Source organism: Akebia trifoliata, chromosome 10 (assembly GCF_017979445.1).
Source record: "Akebia trifoliata isolate Shusen 1 chromosome 10, ASM1797944v1, whole genome shotgun sequence".
In the NCBI taxonomy this organism is placed as follows: Eukaryota; Viridiplantae; Streptophyta; class Magnoliopsida; order Ranunculales; family Lardizabalaceae; genus Akebia; species Akebia trifoliata.
In genome coordinates this window covers 7,714,701-7,734,892 of record NC_141384.1, presented here as the reverse complement: position 1 = coordinate 7,734,892, position 20,192 = coordinate 7,714,701, and the positions used below count along the sequence as shown (strand labels likewise).

The window sequence follows — 20,192 nt, the reverse complement described above, 5'->3', positions numbered from 1 at the left end:
CAATGAATGCTTGCCATTTTGAAATGGTAGTATGTTTGTCCTACGTTTTTCTTATGAGTCGTGCTGGGGTGACACAAAGGTGACAAAATGATGTGGTGTCGCGCACATTACCATAGATGCTTTTCCTTGAGATATGAATCAAAAGCATCTATGGTTTATGTGCACGCCACCACATCATTTTTGTCACCTTTGTGTCCCTGTTTCTGTCATTCCAGCATTTTCCTTTTCTTATTGCTTTCTTTTCCATCGGTTTCAATATCCTTGATTGATTATGAAAAACTCTTGCCGCTCTATGATAGTGCACAAAAAATGGGAGGGAAAAATGATTTTCCCTGGAAAATGTGACTTACATGCGTTTGACTGCGCATTTTTCCACCCAAAGAAATTTTCCGCCCTCACATCCCACCCCCAAGGAAAATGCTTTTCCTACCACCTAATGTTATTCTCTCACGATTAACCCCACACCCAAACTACAAACCAACAATCTTTTTTAGATTATCCTAGGTGTGATTCATTTTCATATTCCCTTGAAAATGAATTCCCTGCAGTCATACAGATCATCAGAATGTATGTTTTTGTGTTCTTTACTTAAGAATCTTTGCAAAGTTGGTTCCTGGTTTGGAATGCTCTCTCAGATTCTGAGACATTTCCAACAATATGAGTGGGGTTCAGGTCTATGATTAGATATTTGTTATACTAACATGCCCCTATCTTGCTATTAACAAACTATAAGAGGAATTTGCTTTTGTGCTAGAAGTTCAAGAAATTCATTGCCAATCAACAAATTCAGTTACATAAAAATAAATGTTTAGGTCAGCAGAAGCATTAGCCTCAAAGGCTCTTCCATCCTTCCTACTTCCCAAACAAAAATGAGAAACCCATTTCTCTGATTGTGGGCTTACAAAAGGTATCGATCGAAAAATCCTAAGAGATATGTCAATTGGTTTACTTCTCCTTGAGCATTCTCAGCTTATTTGTATTTAAGAAATAAAATAATTGCTAACTCAACCATGTTAACAGAACAATTGTAAGCATATATATTGTTCACCTTCAGCTTCTGTGTCAATATCCTATATCCATTGTGGATAGACAAGGCTTCACATACCTGTCAACCAAAAATGTAAAATGAGTTTCCATGAAATTTTGAAAAGTTTGTCTTTTTTTTTGTTCTTCAAATTAGTTGTTAGTTCATACTTCATCGCTTATCTATCCAAGATGATCCACTTGAACGGCTCCTCGAGCTATCATAACCCAAAGGGTCACTCATCACATCCTGCAAAAATTTCTTTTTAGTTTGTGAAGTTCTCCAAATGAACTTTTGGTATGCATATTGTAATTTAGATGTGTATGTCAAAGGATCAATTTCCCACTTTTTAGGTTATATTTTGCAATTTCTTCACAATATGAAACTTAAGTACCTGCCTTGAAGACCATATGTGCAGTCAAGGTTTAAAATCTCATCTCGAGGCAATGTCTCATGAGAAAAATCGAGGCTGTCTTGACCAAGACATTTAGTGTTTTCGAGTCAATGTTTTGTTCAATCTTGGTCAAAACTGAAATATCTCGGCCGGAAAATTCCTAGATCTAAATTTAAACATTATCTGCATGGTCTAGAAAATTTTGCCGTGTTTCAGCTTTTTCATGATTTTTGCTAACCAACCAACTACTCCAAAAGAACGATCTTCTGGAGAGGGGGAGAACTATGAATACATGAGGGTCACGGGGCTTAACTGGGGTATGACACACCTGAGAGAGTAGAGAAAAATATACATTCAACACTTCCCCTCACCCATAAAGTCGGAAAGAATTGAACCCGTGACCTATACGAAAGTAGCGCTATGATACCAAGTTAAACAACCAACTACTCCAAAAGACCAATCTGTTGAAGAGGGGGAGAACTATGAATGTCAGAGGGTCACGGGGCTCAACTTGGGTATGACACAACCGAGAGTGGAGGAAAACATACACTCAACATTTTTTTTCCTGTTTTTTCTCTTCCTAGTCTCTTAATTGAGCTAAAAGTTTATGCATTATCTACTTACGTGGATCATGGAGATATAGCTGTGGTTTGGTGAGCCAATTGCACTGCCACCCAGATGGATTTTTTTCATATGTTCTTCAGCAAGTGATCTCAATTTGTTGAGCAACGGCAAGATTTCCTTCCCGAGATCTGGACGATCTTTCCGTCTTAACTCTGCACACTGGAGCGCCATTTTAGCAAAACAAAGTGTCTCTTCCATTGGCCAATCCCGTACTGCAGGGTCAAGCATCTCAGCCAATGTCCCCTTCTCAATAGCCCGTTCAATGTGGTGTGCCAGACCCATCGGTGGTTTGGCCGTAATTAGTTGTAGAAGCATAATACCAAGTGAATAGATATCAGATTTTATGCCTAGCATTCCTGTTTGTTGATACTCCGGGTCAATGTAACAAAAAGTTCCAGCAGTCGATGTCATGCGGCACTGTGTGACATCGTTGGAGATGGTTGGAGGAACAAGTCTTGCAAGGCCAACGTCACTAATCTTGCTGACATAGTTGCGGTCAAGCAAGATGTTTCCAGGTTTGAGGTCACGATGCACTATCGGCTCAGGTTTAGACTGGTGTAGGAAAAGCAAGCCAGTACCAATCTCTGCTGCTATTTGGAATCTTAGTTGCCAAGAGAGAATAGGAGTGTTTCCTCTCTGGAATAGTCGGTCTTCTAAGCTTCCGTTGCCCATGTATTCATATACTAAACAACCATACTCGGGGCACGCTCCCAGGAGGAGAACCATGTTAGGATGTCGTATACAGCTTAGTACTTCAACCTGCATCGGAGTTTCCAGAGAAAGTAACATTAAATATAATATCAAACCTTAAATAATTCATTAAGATTAAAAATTCTATGGTGTAACCTGAATTTTTAGAGTTTTATGATTGTTCGTTCTGTCCAAAGTATTAAATTTCGACTAATGTAGAAATCAATACAATTTTAAGGAAATGATAGAAATATTAGAAAATTGTAAAAACGAGAATAAAATATATAACTACAAATACTTCACTATGTACCACTTTTTTAAATGAACAAAGAATATGTACTACATTATCTATAAAATATATATTCTCACATTATCATGTATAATTTCTTTTATCTCTTAAGTATCTATGAATAAGTTACAAATGTATTTAACTAATTAAAACATGAATGATTGTATGCACCTACTTATATGAATATTATGGTCGAATTTTACCATTTATCAAAATATTTCAATCAAAATCTTACATTTTTATACTTAACATTTGATTATTTCGATTGAATTTTAACTATTTATCAAAATATTTCGCGAAATGTCCACCGAAATACATACATATAAAAACTTTCAATCAAATTTCTTGTCGGAACTTGTGGAAATGGAAATATATCATGGAATTAGGTTGAAATTTAATACTATGGTTCTATCAGACATTATTTTCAAGACCATCACCTACTTTGATGCATTATATATGAGAAATAAGTTTGTAAGTCACGCCTACGCACCTCTTTCTGAAACTGTGACCTTCCTTGAGCCGCATCTGGACGCAGAACCTTAACGGCAACTGGAGTGTGATCCAAATAACATTTATACACTGGCCCATAGCCCCCTTCACCAATCTTACGAGATTCGGTAAAAAACTCTGTTGCTACTTCAATCTCTTCAATAGAGTACTTCCTGTACCTGATATCAGAATGAGCTAGAGAATCTAACACCTTCATTTTCTCCTCTGATTCTTTGAGTGCCTTCATCTCTGCATTCACTCTCTTCTGTGCTTCTAACTCTGCAATCCTTTGTGACGCTTCAGCTGCCTCAAGTGCTGCCCTGCACTTTGCTTTCTCCTTTTCCACAATTACCTTTGCAGCTTCCTCAGCCTTTCTTGCTTCTTCTAGCTTTATTTCTTCTTCCACTTTCCAGCGATGTAGCTCCACTGCCTATTAAACATCACATTGGAAATGAAACATGGAATCACAAACACATAAATTAAAGCATCAGTACCTTTTGATTTGCTGTTAGTGCTTCTTTACAAGCTGTGCTGTACATGTTCATTGTTTGCTTTAGCTCTAGCTTTAGCCTCCTCATCTCAGCTTCCACATCATCCTACAAGTTTCAACATGAATAAGTTTAGATTATCCAACCCTACCTTCTTTTACTAAAAGACAAAAATGTCAAATATTTTTGGAAAACCAAAAGTTGTGGAGATTGCTAACATTCCCACGATGAAGTCCTGAACATTAACATTCCTCATATATGTATAGAATCAGGATCTAGAACGCTGTCCCATTCATATAACATAGGTACGGTGTCTATGTGACCCTTTTTTGGTTGGAGTTTAAATCAGCTAGGACTCCCAACCAAGCCGTTTAATACGCAACAGACTAACACGTAGCCCGTTATGTTTAAACTCCAATAAAAGCATGCCACATAGACACCTTACGTTGTTATAAGAACGGGACACCATTCTGGATGTATTATGTAGGTGTCAAGGTAGCTATGTATACATATGCTTTGTTTTCGGATTTTATGTCCTAACCATGTTCTGTGATGACCATGATGTTCCATTATCTGATGACATCAGTGAGACCTCGTTATTGACTGGCTTGGTTGCCATGCGCATTAAATCAAAGCCTCGGTTATCTGTATCTGAGCTGTTGGACAACCGTGGGGTCCGGGCTGATTCCATATGGTCATAGAGCGAAGGGAACATGTGGTCGGTGCTTGGCCTCCCAGAGCTAACAAATGATATGTCGGTATCCGGAACTGAAAGCTCCCCATACGATCTTCCATTTGGGAGTCGTCCTCCTCTAGTGAAAGGTGACCTGTTTCCAATTATAAACAAACATTGCTCAATAGTTCCATTAACATCCACAGACAGGGCTTCCATGTTTCCTTAAACCATTTCATGCTCTATAACTTACCTTATAAAATCCATATCATCGTTCAAGTGACGGTTATAAAATTGTGAATGTGAACTCTCGGCAGCTGCTGAAAGAGGAGTTCTCTTATTTCGTTAGAACCACCATTAATATGCAAGTGAATAGATAGAAAAAAAAAATGGTATTTTGATTTATAAAACTGAATTGACCTCTTGAGGTTTGGGGAATATGTGCTTCATGTGGTTCGGATATTGGGGTGGCTTGGTTCTGCGTTTGGATTCGGAGGGGAGAGTTGGATGGGGCTGGTCGGGAGGCAGATCGCACAGATAATATCTTTCCCTTGGAGATGGTATACACGGTGCAGAAATCTGGTGCAGATTTTGAGACGATGGTAGGAATATCTGTATTCTTAAATCTTCTGTGAACAAAGATTAATGAGGTTAAAATGGAATAAAACTCAAATATTGTGTTGTTTATATGAGCATGCATGGCACAAAAAACATATGTACTCTCTCAAATCAAATAAAAAAGCTTGTCCAACATATCATGCTTATTCTTACACTGAAAACCTCCTATTTGGGGTTAAAGGGGTAAAAGAGAAAATATAGTAAAGTTAGAGGAGCATTATTGAGAAAGGGGGGAGGAGAAGAAAGACAAGAAAGTTCATAGGATATGTATTATTGAAAGAGGGAATAAAGTTAATGTATTTCACTATTGCTTCATTTATATTTTACTTATAAATGACCCTTAATGATTAAAATGAAGTTAATAGGACCCAAAGTAGGTGATTCCTGCATTATATAGTCAGGGGAATAGGAATACAACCAGACATCATTTTGTAGTTTGTACTAGTATTTGGTTAATATTAAAAAAAATAATAATAATAATTTAATTTGGCCCATAATAGGGAATTTATTAGTGCTTAAGGTCAGGGGGTGAGCTGAACATGATTTTGATACAAGTATTTGGTGGATGAGGGGATAATTTTCAGTCCTATTTTCTCCATTTCAATGTTTTAGGTTGATTCTACTTTCAAGTAAGATGCATAAATTTACGTTTTTTAATAATAATTATTGTTGAGCTCTTGCTTGAAAACAACTGCTGCTAATTTTAGCACTAATTAGTTCAGATTGAGCTTAACAGAAGAACTTACCGAATAAATGCATTCTTCGTTGAGGTGCCAACCACCAAAGTCTCTATTCCAGAGTGGGAAACATACTCGATTATTGCTTTTGCTATGTCCATATCTTCGATTATGATATCTCGGCATTGTATCTGATATGAAAATTTTATGTGGAAAAAGAAGGTTAGAAGTCCTGTTCATATGTGTGTGCTGTGAGATGCTAAAGATTTAAGTGTTTTTTCTGCCAAATAGTTAGTATAAATGTATAAGAGACCGAGCACCAACATCTTTTCGCATACAAAAGCAGCGAAAGGGGAGGAACATTTCCTTGGTATCAATTTCATGATGTTTGGGATCGTTAATGGACACTGCATGCGAAAAAATAGAACAAGATATCAGAGACCATAAGTTAAAGGTGAGAAGCAATATTTTTTGCAAAGATGAAGAACACTTCAAAACCCGCCTTCTCCTACTAATTACTGACCACTAATCTTGCTTACCTTGCAAAAAAAAATTAAAAAAATTGTTCTTGTCATTGATTGAAAATAAATGTGACATTTTGACTGATTCATTGTTGTATTCTCTATAAAGTAAATTTTAAAAAGAATATTTGATTTAATAGTCCATCTTATTTTTCATTTTTGGTGCGATCATACCGGCATTAATGCACTGAATCCCATCAGAACTTCACAATTAAGTGTCTTTGAGCGATGTAGTACTAGGATGGGTGACCTCCTTAGAAGTCCTCGTATTATACCCCTCTGTGTAACTAACAAGTGCTGGGCATACTAGTCAGGTCCTCCTTCTAAAAATGGAGAAGTCTTGTGCTCAAGCCCTCTCATTTGTCACCCATAGGGATTTATTCTGTCTTAATTGGTATATGTGGGGTAGTGCATGTACTGAGAGATTTGGGTGAGATATGGTGCTCTAAGAGGCCAGTTGCCTCACCCTGTAAGTTAGGCCTACGGGTTTGGACGCCCTCATCTTCAAAAAGAGAGAGAGAATATCTGGATCTTGTTCTTAGTTTTTTTTTATGCTACTTCACAGGGATTATTAATTTTATCTTTTTACTAGCAATTATGTGGCGTCCTTTGCTTTCGCACATGTAACTTATAGAGTGGGTTGCAAAATAATCAACACGCACTCACTTAATCGTCTATCTTATAATGTAATAAAAGGGTCTCGGACAATTTTTTTATAGAAATAAAATATTATCGGAAATCCTTTGGGAATCAACAATGGAGGTCAACCGAACCTAACGAAAGAAGATAGGAAAACAGAAAAGGACAGGAAAGATAAAAAAAAAGGCATATATGATTTAGGCATACTCTTACAAATCTTCAAAGAAGACACCCTTAAACTTATAAAAGTTTAGTACCAAAATTAATTTATTAATTTACATCCATGTTGCAACTCGGATGCAACATATGGTGGGGCACTGTTAAATATTTGGTATAAGGAATAGATGATGTCAATGACACTAGCCCCCTAAACATTTTACTACTTATACTAGTATTATTTTTGTGTGATCGAATGATCGATTGTGTAGAACTCATTTTGAAACGTAAAACCTATATTTCCATCGTCATAGTCTGTGGCCCTATGAATCCATTCACTTCTTAAAATTAGTTGTTTATATTTGTGAAAATTTAAATAGAATCCTTTTGATTTAGGAGATCGGCCATCTCGAATTGGTATAAGAGATCTAACTTCAAATCAACATCTTCTTCCCCATTTCTTCTTTACTTTTCTTATTTTGTGAAGATGCTACTAATGTATTAGAAATGTCACAACACTATCTTGAGCCATATCTTTTTTTATTGGTAGTTGAACCATATCTTTAGTAGAGTAAAATTATCATTTTCTTACTTGGCAAAAAAAAAAAAAAAATTTATTTCATTCTTAGGATTTGAACTATGGAAAAATCAATATTATCATGGGTAAATTAGCATTTCATGAGCCAAATTTGAGAAATTTATGATTCCAGCTAACTATTCATTTTAATTACCAAAACGTGAACATGCGAAATCGTACGATTTTCAAGCGATGAAATCACAAGTTTATAGTGATAAACTCGTTGGTTTTTCCCTCCAAAGTGACAATTTTGCTGGTTTCTATCGTTACAATCTCGCTAAAACTAGCAAAACTTGTACGATAGTCAATTGATACCTGTGAGATTCTCATTTTAAACCTGCAAAATTGCCACTTTAAAACCTCGGATATCATTGTCATCACGTTCTAATGATTAAAATGAATAGTAAGTCAAAATCGTAAATTTATCAAAAGTTGGTCATGTTTTCATAAATATATTTATTATTATTGTAAAAATAGGGAAAAAGTTGCATGGACCAAGGGACCACATAGAGCATGGACCGAGGTTCACATTTGGGTCATTTGGACTATTGCATTGGGTGAAATGACAATTCAGCCTCTTGTTTGTCGTCTAGATTGGATTTGAAAAAAAAATTCCTCCTAAATAAGCATTTTCTGGTGTTGGATCTTGAGTTTAAAAATGGATGGTCATCGAACTCTTAGATTTAAAATTTAAGTCCAACGGTGAAAAAATCTCTCAATTCTATTTTTGTAAGAGTTTATAAAATTTTATGTTCTACGTACATGTGGCACCTAATAGTGTATTTAGGTGCCACGTTGACATGTGCTCCATAGAGATGGATGGTCCTTGGGTCCATGTAATCCCATCTCGTAAATAGAATTTTGTTAAGCTGTGATAATCTGACTACCCCACGTGGCAAACTCAATTGACTATCTGATGTGACAAATTTGGAACCGTAGATCTGCACTTCTCGATATACACGATTCCCTCAAGATATATATTTTTTTATGGGAAAGTGCAGCCTCGTATCTCAAGGAGCGCAGATCTACGGTTCCCAAACTTATCAGGTCAGGGTAGTCTATTGAGTCTGCCACATAAGGTAATCAGATTATCGCGACTCAAAAAAAAGAATTTCCTCACAAAGCTCATAGAAATCTGGGATGAACCAATCACATCCATCCCTAATTTATAAAAGTACCCTTGTTAGTTACAAAGCTACCCTTATATGCTTGACGTGGCAAGCACTGAAGAGTCTGAGCAGTGTGAGCGAAAAATCACTCCTTGCAAATATGTTTGTGAGGAAACATGATTTACATATGAGAGAGAGAGAGAGAGAGAGAGAGATTTACTTGGTGTGTGACCAGATGGTGGTTTCTGGTTGACATGGAGTAAAATTACAGTTTGGCCCTTATGGAGAAGGTGATCAACTGCCCATTTCATAGCATGTTGGCTCCCTTTGTCCTTGTCTATGGCAACTGCTACCAACCCATTTCCTTCTTCCTTCTTATCGACATTACCCTTTGGCAGCCACATTCTCTCCCTCTCTCTCTCTCTCTCTCTCTCTCTCTCCAACAAGATCTCTAAGAGACTCAAATGTTGGAACAATTAGAGAAAAATACAACTCATCAACAACCCACTCTCTCTCTCTCTCTCTGAGTCTTGGGGGAGGTTAAATTCAAAAGACCCACCCAAGCTTAGAGATTTTGTTTCCCTCTCTTGTACCTTAAACGAGATAAGAGGCGAGAGACACCCCTCTCTCTCTCTAATAACCTTTTTAATACGTTCAAATAGAAACCACAAACCAACTTTCATTCTCCCTCACCCGACTTTCTTCCACCACCTTCATTTGCGGACAGTTAACCCTTTGACCAAATTTTTTATTAATATAGGAGTCGAATCTTAATCCGGGTCGTTGGCCCTCATGGATTTACTCATTTGCCATTCCAACACCACAACCTACCCTATAGATTTCATCCAAAAACTCACATTAAATAAACAAAAAAAATTCCTTTTTTTTCTTTTTTACTTGATCCAAGGTTTTGAAAATGATTGGCCACTGAATTTTCAATTTTAAAATCAAAAGTCAATGATTTTTTTTTTCTTATAATTTTTCTTTAAAATTCTTAGAATTGTGTCTTCAACATCTTTGTGGTATCTTTGTGGTATCGGTTCATTTTTTAGATGCCACAAGGTAATGAGATCAAGAATTTTTCCTTATTAACTTAGTAATCAAAGTTTTATTCTTTGATTAATATAACAAGTTAATTTATAAAGTTACTCCTAAACATTAGTTATGTTGGAATCTCTCATAATATCTTCACATTTACACCTTTCGTTTCATTGGACACATGTAATTTTTGTGTCTCACAATTGACAAAAATTGTTTTACTCACAGTCTAACAATTGTTTAACATGTGGTGTAAATGATGCCAGCAATAGAGAGAAAATTTCTCCCTCTTACCCGCACATCCTCTACCCACAAATTTCAATTTTAAAATTTAAAATCTTAAAATGAGTCATTAAGACCACATGGATTCATATTGTCAATTTAAAATCACATCCTTTAAGATTCTATACAAAATTCATATTAAAAAAGAAAAATACTTTTCAAATTAGATCCATGGAATTGAAAATGAATGGCTACGAAGTACTCTAACTTAAAATTAAAATTTAATGATAAATTTTTTTTTATTTTTTTTTCTTATTCTTAAAAGTTCTTAGAATTTTGTCATCTACACTCCCATATCATCGGATTGTGATTTTGAATGCCACAAGGTGATCCCATCACTAAATTTCCCTTTTTCCCTATGCAGGAGAGAGCAACTTTTTCTCTTATTGTTCATGTTATTTGCACCACTTGCCAAATAGCAAATAGCTTTTGGACCGGGAGATAAAAAAGTACTCTACGGCAGACATTGCCTAGGAGAAATAATGGGTACAATTGGTTCCACCATATTATAGTAGTACCGACTCGTTGTAACATAAAATGACTATGATCAATCCAGTGGGCCGCACGTAATACATCTACCGAACTCATTGACTTTTTGTGTTGGCTTGACTCAGTTGGCACGTTCTAACCAGTTGAATTTTAAAGAAGATGAGCAGATATATTGTTTACAAAAAAAAAAAATTAAATTTTTTTAAATTTAAAATGCATTTTAATCATGTAAAAATATATATGTTCTTCTATCTTTTGTGCCAGAATCCATTCAACACTTTAAAGGAGTTGCATGCTAACATTTCTCATTTTGATTATTAGGATTATGAATCTCTTCTAAAAGAAATATACAAGAAGTTGAAGGTTCTAAAAAAGCAGCATGAAGGCTAAAGATGTGAATTGAGATAATCAAGGTAGATATATATAAATATACTTTTAACAGTATAAGATTTGACTTTTAACAAAATTGAATAGAAGAACAAGATTCATGAAATTGACCACCCAAATCTTTTGGATAAGGTTTTGATGATGATACACCCCTTATAATTAATAGGGTTTCAATGAGTACTCTTTTAACTAGAATAGAGTAAGACACCTATAATTGAAAATCATAGTTCAATCTTTTCTCAACATACCATATTAGAGTTGGATTTAGAAGGAACGAATTAATTGGTCGGAATCAACTCAGTTCTATGAAGCGGGTATCCATAACCGATTTGTTTGATTATTTCCTTTTTACATTATGGATAGTTTAAGACCTCCCCATCTTTTAAAGTTAATAGGTATTACATAAAGTTCATCAAGTATCCATATAAACTATGTCTTCGAGCTTAATGTAGGCTATCTTTTCTGAAATTTAGAACTTGAAAAAATGATAAATTTAAATTTAAATTAAAAAAAAATAATAATAATAATAATATTAACTTTTATTTACTAATTACTAGAACAAATTGTAATCAAGTTGATACTTTCACAATTAATGAGGATTTTTTTATAAAGGGAAAACTTTATAATGATTCGTAGATTTTTTTTTTTAAATATTTTTATATTTTTGTAGACACCCCATTTTTGCACTCGCCTGATTAATCAACTCGTCAACTCGATTGCGACGCTTCCCAATGATTGATGATTATTCTAATGCTTTATTTGTTACCAGATATGTTTCAGAAATTCAGATGAGGTATCTCAAACTAACAAAACTATAAAAACTACGCTGCGCTAAGAAGCTTTACGATAAAAATTACTAAAAAATGATCAAATTATCAAAATACCCCTAACATCAAAACATCTTTAGAGCCTCTCCTTTACGTTTAGGGAAACCCATTCGAATACATAAAACAACAATTCGAAACCAAATAAACCATTTTGCTAACACTACAAAATTTTAGGCTTTTAGCGGGGGTCAAAAACCGTCGCAAATACTAAAAAACCGCCGCTATTATTAATAGTGATGGCCACGTGTAACGCCACTATAGGCGACGTCGCTAAAAACCATATTAAACCCTATAGTGACGGTCAAAAACCGCCGCTAATTATTGTATTACCGTCGTTATAGATGTTAATGAGACCTATAGTGACGGTTAAAAACCGCCGCTAATTAATTGTATTACCGTCGCTATAAATGTAAACCATGTACAATTTGAACGCCTATAATAGCGATAATGACCGTCACTAATAAGATTTTTTTAATTTTTAATTTCTTTGATTTTAAAAATTACTTGTAATTAAATACCTATTTTATACAACCTATTAATTAAATACAATTACTTAACAATCTTTGGATACAATGCACTTATAATTAACCATAACTAATTAACTTTAGAAATTCTCATAAATTACAAAGGAGTACATAGTAAGTAAGTTTTGATACATCTCAAGTCTCAACCAAACAAAGCAACCACCTCATTACAACAACTCTATAATATAAAAATAAAAATAAAAATAAAAAACCCTCTCCTCTTTGTAGACTCTTAGATAACAACATCAATTTTAACTTACAACATAAAACCTAGTAAAAGCATAAAAGAAAATGTGAATAAGAACACAAGCTCTTTTATCATGACCTTCAAATGGTTCCCAGGTGTCGTTTAAATCGTTGTGCTTTAAATTCCTGCCATCACATTTTCAAACTATCAACTTCCAAACATTATCTATATATTATGAGGATACATATAGTTCCTTTAAGTAGATTTGCAATTTCTTCTTCTTTTTCCTTGTATGGTAATTATAACAACTAAGTTCGGATTCGACAGTTATGCAATGGGGTTCAATTCAGTTTAATTTTGATAAATCAAGAAAAAAAAATCGCAAAAATTTTGGGGATTGTACAAAGCCTCATAAGATCTTTGGCACATGTTCCAACTTGTGACAAAGATCATGGAAAATCTAGCCCACAACATGTAATAACATGTGCATTGCACTTAGATTCATTTGTGAACTATTTCACATTTTTTTGAGAGTCGGCAGATACTTACACTGTTTGTAATTGAGGGGAACTGAACAGGTGATGCGGTACTTCTCCTCGAAGTTGAGTGTACACTATAAGCCTAGTCACATAAAACTGAATTGGATCAATCAAAACCAAGTGGATCACTAATTAGATCTTAAGATAAATGTCCATGGGATTCTCTTCGGAGTCAAGACTCCGATTCAGCAAAATGTCTAGCATAACAATGACATATACTTAATCAAATTGGCAAGTTTTTCTTTGTGTCAAATGCGTTCTCAACAACATACAAAGTTGATCTAATAACACAAAACATACCATATTTGAATTCTCTAATGGATAATTGATGACAAACTAGAGACGACAATGATACTACATACCATCCGACATGTCAGTCACTACCATTACAGCCGAGAGTTGGAGCATAAGAGCAAGCAGTGAGGCATGGATTGTTCGGTCCATTGGTCGAATAAACATCCTGAAAATCATTGTATTTGATTGGTTAGTAAACATTCTTCAAAAAATACTTCTATTACAATTGCTTTTGGCATATAACCAATTCTAAAAAACAAAATCATTTCAACCAATAATGATTTCTACAGGCCCATACAAAAGAAATTCTTTTTTCTAAAAAAAAAATGAAAGCTGTAGCCCCTCATGTTTAAAAGAATGCATATTTGATAAGTTCTTGTTTAACAGAATATTAAACCAATTATAGGTATAATACTGCAAAACAGAATATTAAACTAATATAAAATACTTCAAAATGGGCCTACATGAGTCCGATAATTCAGTTTTATCTGTAAATACCATTTTGATGACACCTTGACCATGTCTCTGATTACCCACATAACATGCAAGTTATTATGACACCATGAACAGTCCACCATTAAGCTATTAGCTCAATCCCATCAAAAGTCATAGAAAAGAAATTAAGTCAATTTTGTTGACAAGGAGCACTTCATGTAAGAAATAATCAATACCAACTTAAGCGTGCAAGTCTTTCGAAAACCTAGTGGGGTGTCAGTACTTGTGGAAAAGCATGTATTAACATGGAAAAGCAAGCAGAGATAAGTAAATACACCAAGTTGTGCAGTCAGTTGACCAGACAAACCCGCATTTCCAAAATCACTAAAACAAGACATGTGAAGATAATCACATTCACCATCATGTATGCTATACCAATCATAAGCATTTAATATTGCAAAAGTTATGGACAATTTTTTACTTACATCCTTATAACTTTGTTGTCAAGGCTGCATGTAATATGAAACCATGTGCAGGGATTCGCAAATGTAGTATCCCAACTTTGTAAGACGTTTGTAGTATCGACTAAGTTGGCTTTTAAGCTACCCAATGCATCACCTGTTGAAAAATTCAAGCATCATAACGCCACTCAAAAATATTCAGGGATAAAAATGTAAATAATCTCAAAACCAAGATACTATTAACAGAGCTTGTAAGGTTGCGGCTTTTGTATTGTTCTGTGTTTTTGCTTTTCTTAAGGCAAATCCATACAACCTCCTTTATTTCCTTTAATCTGATTAACAGATTTTATATCTATCAAAAAACAAAAAGAAAAAAGAACTTCAAAAGGGATGCCACACTCATGTCAAATACCAAACTATTTTAACTATACATACTTGGTCCATTATGTGTCCTATTTCATCTAGTAATTGACACTTTTAAGACATAATTCATGCATGCCAACATCTCCTCAAGTGGAAAAATCTAAGTTTCTTGTAAATCATCATTTAAGAAAGCAGTGATATTAGATGGAAAAAAGCTTACCCTTGTAGCAATCTTCTTGAGTTTATTCATCGTAGAGAAATGCTTGAGACGTGATAAGACAGCAGAGTCTAGAGGTTTTATCTGGGGGAACTCCATCATCCACAATCCATGGGTGACCTGTTAGTATAGAAACCCACTTCACTATCACCATTCTACGGCACATATTTTTTTCCTTTCTTGTTTAATATTAATAAAATTAAAATCAGTCACACAGAACTTGATGAACAGTCGGTCTTTCCTTCGGATTCCTTCCAAGCATTTTTCTTGTCAAATCGTTGGCGTTTTCTGAGATTTTAGGCCATGGTTCAGACTCAAACTCTATCTTCTCTTCTACAATCTGTTTGAGGATGAAATACAAATCTTTGACTGCATTTAACAAGTGGTACAATAAAAAGTTGGTAAAAATACATGGCATAGATAGAAAGAAGTAATATTCTTTAAGGGATGAAGTACCTACTGAAAAAGGAGTTACACCACTTAGTAAATGGTATAAGGTAATTCCAGCACTCCATACATCAGATTCAGGTCCATAATTCTTTTTCAACACCTCCGGTGCATCATAATAGGGACTTCCAACTGGATTAGAGAAAGTGTCCCCTAAAAGGAGAAAAAAAGAAGAAAGAAAATTAGCTCTAAATTGTGTTGGAAGTTATGAACCTATAGTGTAGTGGGTAACCACATTGTAATCCCGAATCACAATTCTTAGTTGCGTGGTACTACAATTATAAATATTAAATCCATTTGACCCAAGTCCAAGAAGATTTTAGAAGAAAAGAAAGAAATAAAGAAATGAATTCATTTTGAAACAAGATGAGGCACAAGAATTCCATAAACTTTGAAGCACAACGCAACTTGTTTTCTATTGGTTCAAAGATTTTGCTTTCAGATGGCTTGTAAGGTCATAGTTGATAACTGAAAATTTTATTAAGAGAAAGAATGTTCACAGCAAAACAACAGAAAACCCAGATCTCAAGCATCACCTATCCCATTTTCTCCAAAACAGAACTCAACTAATGTTGACTTATTAGATTTCCACAAAAAACTCAAAAGTATTCAAAGAATTAACAGATGATGGAAGCCAACATAAACAAATCATTCAAATTAATTATGAATTTAGTACTATTCTGGTTCAAAATTCTACCCACTAAACGTCCCAATTCAAAGATTCAAAAGCATCATCAACCCATAATGAACAAATCCAATTCCTACAAAAAGATTATGCCAACTTAACCACATCAAAACAAAAAAGATGACACAAAAAATTATCCAACAGAACCTAGAATCAAGAACTAAAAATAGAGAAAATTTGAAGAGATCCATCAACCAACCTGGTTTGTAACCAGAGAAAAGCAACACAAGAAAAACAAGAATCAATAGATGATGGAAGCCAACATAAACAAATCAATTGTGAATTTGGTTTCTTCCTTCCCGGTGGAGACATTTCCAAAGACAATGCTGCAAGACTACCAGGTGAAGTTAGGTAGCTTTCGGTGGAACAATCAGCCCTCTGAGGGTGTTGTAAGCTATGAGGCTCCTCCTTGGAGACATGTACTCTGATTACTTCGTTAATGGTCTGACTTGCTTCCACAGGAAGGGTTTGGACCCATGGCTTGGTTTGGTTCACATACCACAATGCATTTTTGTGTCATGGGTTCAAGTCTAGCTTACACACACACATACACACACACAAATTTATAACAAGGATTATCGAATGAGTCTAGCAATCACAAAGTAAAATTTCCACCAAAAAAATCAAAATCATGAAACAACAATAAGAATTTTCATACACAAGTATATTATCGAAGTTCATCAATCGAAAGAACTAGAGATCAATAAAAAGAAAAAATAAAAAATAAAAGACATGAAATTAAACCAAGAGAAATCACCATCTCAGACGAAACAGAGACATCGCAAACTGAAGCATCAGAAGTTGAAACCTCATTTTTCACCGAATCTACCTTCTTTACAATCTCCCAATCCCTGAAATTCAAACTAACAATATTAAAATTCAAAAAAAAAAAAAATGAAGAAGAAGAACAAAGTAAGAAAGCCTAACCTTAAAGGAGGGTGAATTGGTTGATTTGATTGAGATCTTTGTTTGATGAGAAAAGCGCGAGTTCAAAGTTCATCAGATTTTAGAGAGAAACCTCGAGAGGAGTAAAGATTGGCCAAGTCGATGAGAGTTGAGGCCAATTGGAGATCTGAAGGAGATGAATTTAGGGTTTCGAACTTCGAAATTACAGATTCGAGAAAAGAAATAGCTCATTCGACATCCCCTCCATTGATCAAAGAACTACAAAATTTGCAATTTAGATTCTCAAAACTCCAAAAAAATGTGAAGAGGAACTTGATACACAGAGAGAGAGGAGAGAGAGAGAGAGAGAAACCAATTAGACTGAAAATTTTTCTCCATTAACTTCGAAACCCTAGATGTAGAGGAGCTGTGATGAACTTGATACAGAGAGAGAGAGAGAGAGAGATCAATTAGACTGAAAATTTTCCTCCATTAACATCGAAAATCCTAGATGTAGATGAGTTGTGATGAACTTGAGAGAGAGAGAGAGAGGTGGTACAAAATCCATTAATACAGGGAGAGGGAGAGAGGTTTTTATGCGAAATTTCATTTTTTTGGCTCGCAGGCTGTGTTGTATGGTGACGCTTATTTTGACCGCCGCTGAAAATGGGTCGCTAAAAGCCACTATTTTTGTAGTGTAATTTTCACAAAATTTGATAAAAACAAAAATATCCCTCATAAAGTTCACGATCATTTTGCACAAAAAATTTTGTAAATGACACAAACCAATAATTTCATTGAATTCCTTACGAAAAATCGATTCCAAAATATCTTGGAACATTGAAAAATAACTTAAAATGCAAAAAGTCCTCTCCGAAGACAAAACGATAATTTTACAATTTTAATAATTAAAAATTTTAAAATTAATAATTAAAATATTAATTAATGTAAAGTGAAATCCTAATTAAAATTAAAGTCAATCAAGTAAGACTTAAGTTAAAATCCTAAAATCAAGTCAATCAAGTAAGACTTAAGTCAAAATTCTAAATTCTAGTCATTCAAGTGAGACTTAAGTCAAAACCCTAATCCATCTAATAAGGTCAAAGTCAAACCCTAACCCTAAAATAATTCTAATTAAACTCTAAAACTATCTAAAAGAAACATAATTAAACTCTATAACTATCTAAAAGAAACATAATCTAACTCTAACTCTATCTAAAAAACTCTTAAAAAAATCTATAAATAGGAGTCTCTACAATCTATTTTCGTACCCAAGAGAAAACCTTAGAAAAAATAGGTCAAGGAGGCTTCCCAACTTTCCAAAATCCTAATTTTGAAGTCCTAACTCCTTACCTATCATACAACCCCCAATTTTTGCTCAAAAAATACCTAGAAATCCTTCAAAAACACTCATAAATCCATCAAAAATTAGAAAGCACTTAGATCTAAGGAGAAGATACTTCATCTTGGAGATCCGAAGCGGATCTAGTAACGGAAACGAAGCAATGAATCTCTCCACCAATTTTGAGAGAATTATTGTTGTGACATCTAGGTATTTTTCATTCTTATTTTTTTTAGGTCTTTTAGCAATGTAGTTTTATTTGGAAAAAGTAGAGACCGGCGTTTATCAGGCGGGATTAGTGCCTAACACCTTCTAACCTCGTGACGTGATCCCTAGACCCGTATTTTATTTCGTAGATTAGTGTTATTTACCTTTTAGAGTCAATGTTCGGTTCCTAGACCGTAATAACTAGGTGGCGACTCTCAAACCTCAAAAATCAAAAGCGGATCCGCGTACCCCGCGGATGGAGGGCATTTTCAGTGACGACTCCACTGGGGACTATTGAGGATCAGACTTGAAAATTTTCAAGTATGGGAGCATTTCCAGGATGACCTAGTATTTTTATTATTTAGTTCGATTTATTTTATTTGTTTATTTTTTTTATGACTTGATTGTGGATCATTTATTTGGATTTTGGATATTATATTTTTATTTTTTTTATCCAATTGAGGGTCACTTTTCGGTGACCCTAAATAATGAAATATTCAAATTGATATATGAATTGAGGATGGGATGATGCTGAAATTGGTTATAAAAGTTTAGAGAGCATATTCTTGGATATATTTTTTTTTGTGGTCCCAATTAAAGGTCGATTTGGGAGATTCCCAAATAATTTAATGGTTTAAAAGAAAATAATGAGGTAAAATGGAATAAAGGTTGATGGATCATAAAAAAAAAATTTAAATAAAAAAAAATTTTATTTATTTATTTTATTTTTATTTAATTTTTTTAGGGTACATGTGTTGATCTTTGATAGTAAATTTCTTTAAAAATTAAAAAAAAAACATTAAAAAAATGTTTAAAAAAAAAGTTAAAAAAATTTCTCTTTGTTTTAAAATATTTTAGTTTAAATAATATTTGATTTTTCTCTTAAAAAAAAAGGAACAATTTTTTTAAAACTGAATTCAGTTTTTCTTTATTTCTTTAAAAGAAAAAAAAATGTTTTTTTTAATATAAAACAGAATTTAGTTTTTATGAATATTGTTGTTGTGTGTTATTGTTGTTGTTGTGTGTTGTTGTTGTTACTGTTGTGCTATTGTTGTTGTGCGTTGCTCATAACAACATATACAAAAAAAATAGTTCTTTTAAGTTTTTTTTATTAAAAAAAAATCAATTTCTTCAAATAAGAGAGAAATTTTTTGGTGTTGCTCAACAAAATAAAAATCAATTTGTTTTCTTAAAAGAAATATTAAAAAATAAATTTTTTTTTTTAAAGAATGATCATAATTTATTATCCCGACAATTATCATTCCATTCTTAACTTAATATATTCTTTGAAATCTTAACTTGTTTAAGGTCGTCCAAAATGATCTTGGATTGGACCATAAAGATAAAATAAAAACAAAAAATTGTTTTGATTCATTCTATGCTGGTTTCAATGTTAAATCTGATTGAATATTCTGTGATTGCCCATTTGATATGTCATGATTTGATATATCTTTATGTTGTGCATGCTTTGATCTTGAATCGAATATTATGGATGTTGTTTGTATTTTGTTTAATATTTGAAATCCATATTGTGATAATCTGATCTGGCCCATAGGCCCATTCATCTGAAAATGCATCGGGCACACCCCACCCTATTTTGCACACACTACTAGCA

The 20,192-nt window shown here is 34.0% G+C and overlaps 1 protein-coding gene and 1 long non-coding RNA gene across 8 annotated transcripts; both read right to left on the bottom strand.

Moving 5' to 3' along the window:
• Nucleotides 1–738: 738 nt before the first annotated feature.
• LOC147393039 (U-box domain-containing protein 35-like) lies at nucleotides 739–9,599 on the bottom strand. 3 transcript variants are annotated; one of them, XM_086456569.1, is made up of 11 exons: nucleotides 9,189–9,599; nucleotides 6,291–6,373; nucleotides 6,036–6,157; nucleotides 5,092–5,300; nucleotides 4,925–4,988; nucleotides 4,540–4,825; nucleotides 4,005–4,106; nucleotides 3,512–3,940; nucleotides 2,043–2,801; nucleotides 1,195–1,273; nucleotides 739–1,105 (listed from the first exon to the last, which is right to left on the bottom strand). In XM_086456569.1, exons 1-10 carry the CDS (start codon nucleotides 9,370–9,372, stop codon nucleotides 1,196–1,198), a joined length of 2,316 nt encoding a protein of 771 aa, XP_086312695.1. In that variant the 5' UTR covers nucleotides 9,373–9,599; the 3' UTR covers nucleotides 739–1,105; nucleotide 1,195. The 3 variants fall into 3 exon arrangements, with proteins under 3 accessions (XP_086312695.1, XP_086312693.1, XP_086312694.1); XM_086456567.1 differs by having other exon boundaries at nucleotides 4,925–4,991; nucleotides 9,189–9,598; XM_086456568.1 differs by having other exon boundaries at nucleotides 4,925–4,991; nucleotides 5,092–5,297; nucleotides 9,189–9,598.
• Nucleotides 9,600–12,469: 2,870 nt separating this feature from the next.
• LOC147393038 (uncharacterized) lies at nucleotides 12,470–17,721 on the bottom strand. Of its 5 annotated transcripts, XR_015182404.1 has the most exons (9): nucleotides 17,071–17,721; nucleotides 16,952–16,994; nucleotides 15,472–15,611; nucleotides 15,225–15,380; nucleotides 15,015–15,131; nucleotides 14,456–14,588; nucleotides 13,604–13,701; nucleotides 13,252–13,323; nucleotides 12,492–12,887 (listed from the first exon to the last, which is right to left on the bottom strand). It is a non-coding gene; the product is annotated as an uncharacterized LOC147393038 (long non-coding RNA). The 5 variants fall into 5 exon arrangements; XR_015182406.1 differs by having other exon boundaries at nucleotides 12,470–12,887; nucleotides 13,542–13,701; nucleotides 15,472–16,994; XR_015182407.1 differs by having other exon boundaries at nucleotides 12,470–12,887; nucleotides 13,252–13,337; nucleotides 15,472–16,994.
• Nucleotides 17,722–20,192: the final 2,471 nt, after the last annotated feature.

What these genes read in the sequence shown, in the direction of transcription:
- LOC147393039 (XM_086456567.1), bottom strand. Translation starts at nt 9,372, where the DNA reads ATGTGGCTGCCAAAGGGTAATGTCGATAAGAAGGAAGAAGGAAATGGG. An exon ending in TATTCCCCAAACCTCAAGAG is followed by an intron (nt 4,992 to 5,091) that starts GTCAATTCAGTT and finishes CTCCTCTTTCAG; the next exon opens with CAGCTGCCGAGAGTTCACAT. An exon ending in CATGGTCATCACAGAACATG is followed by an intron (nt 4,107 to 4,539) that starts GTTAGGACATAA and finishes TGAAACTTGTAG; the next exon opens with GATGATGTGGAAGCTGAGAT.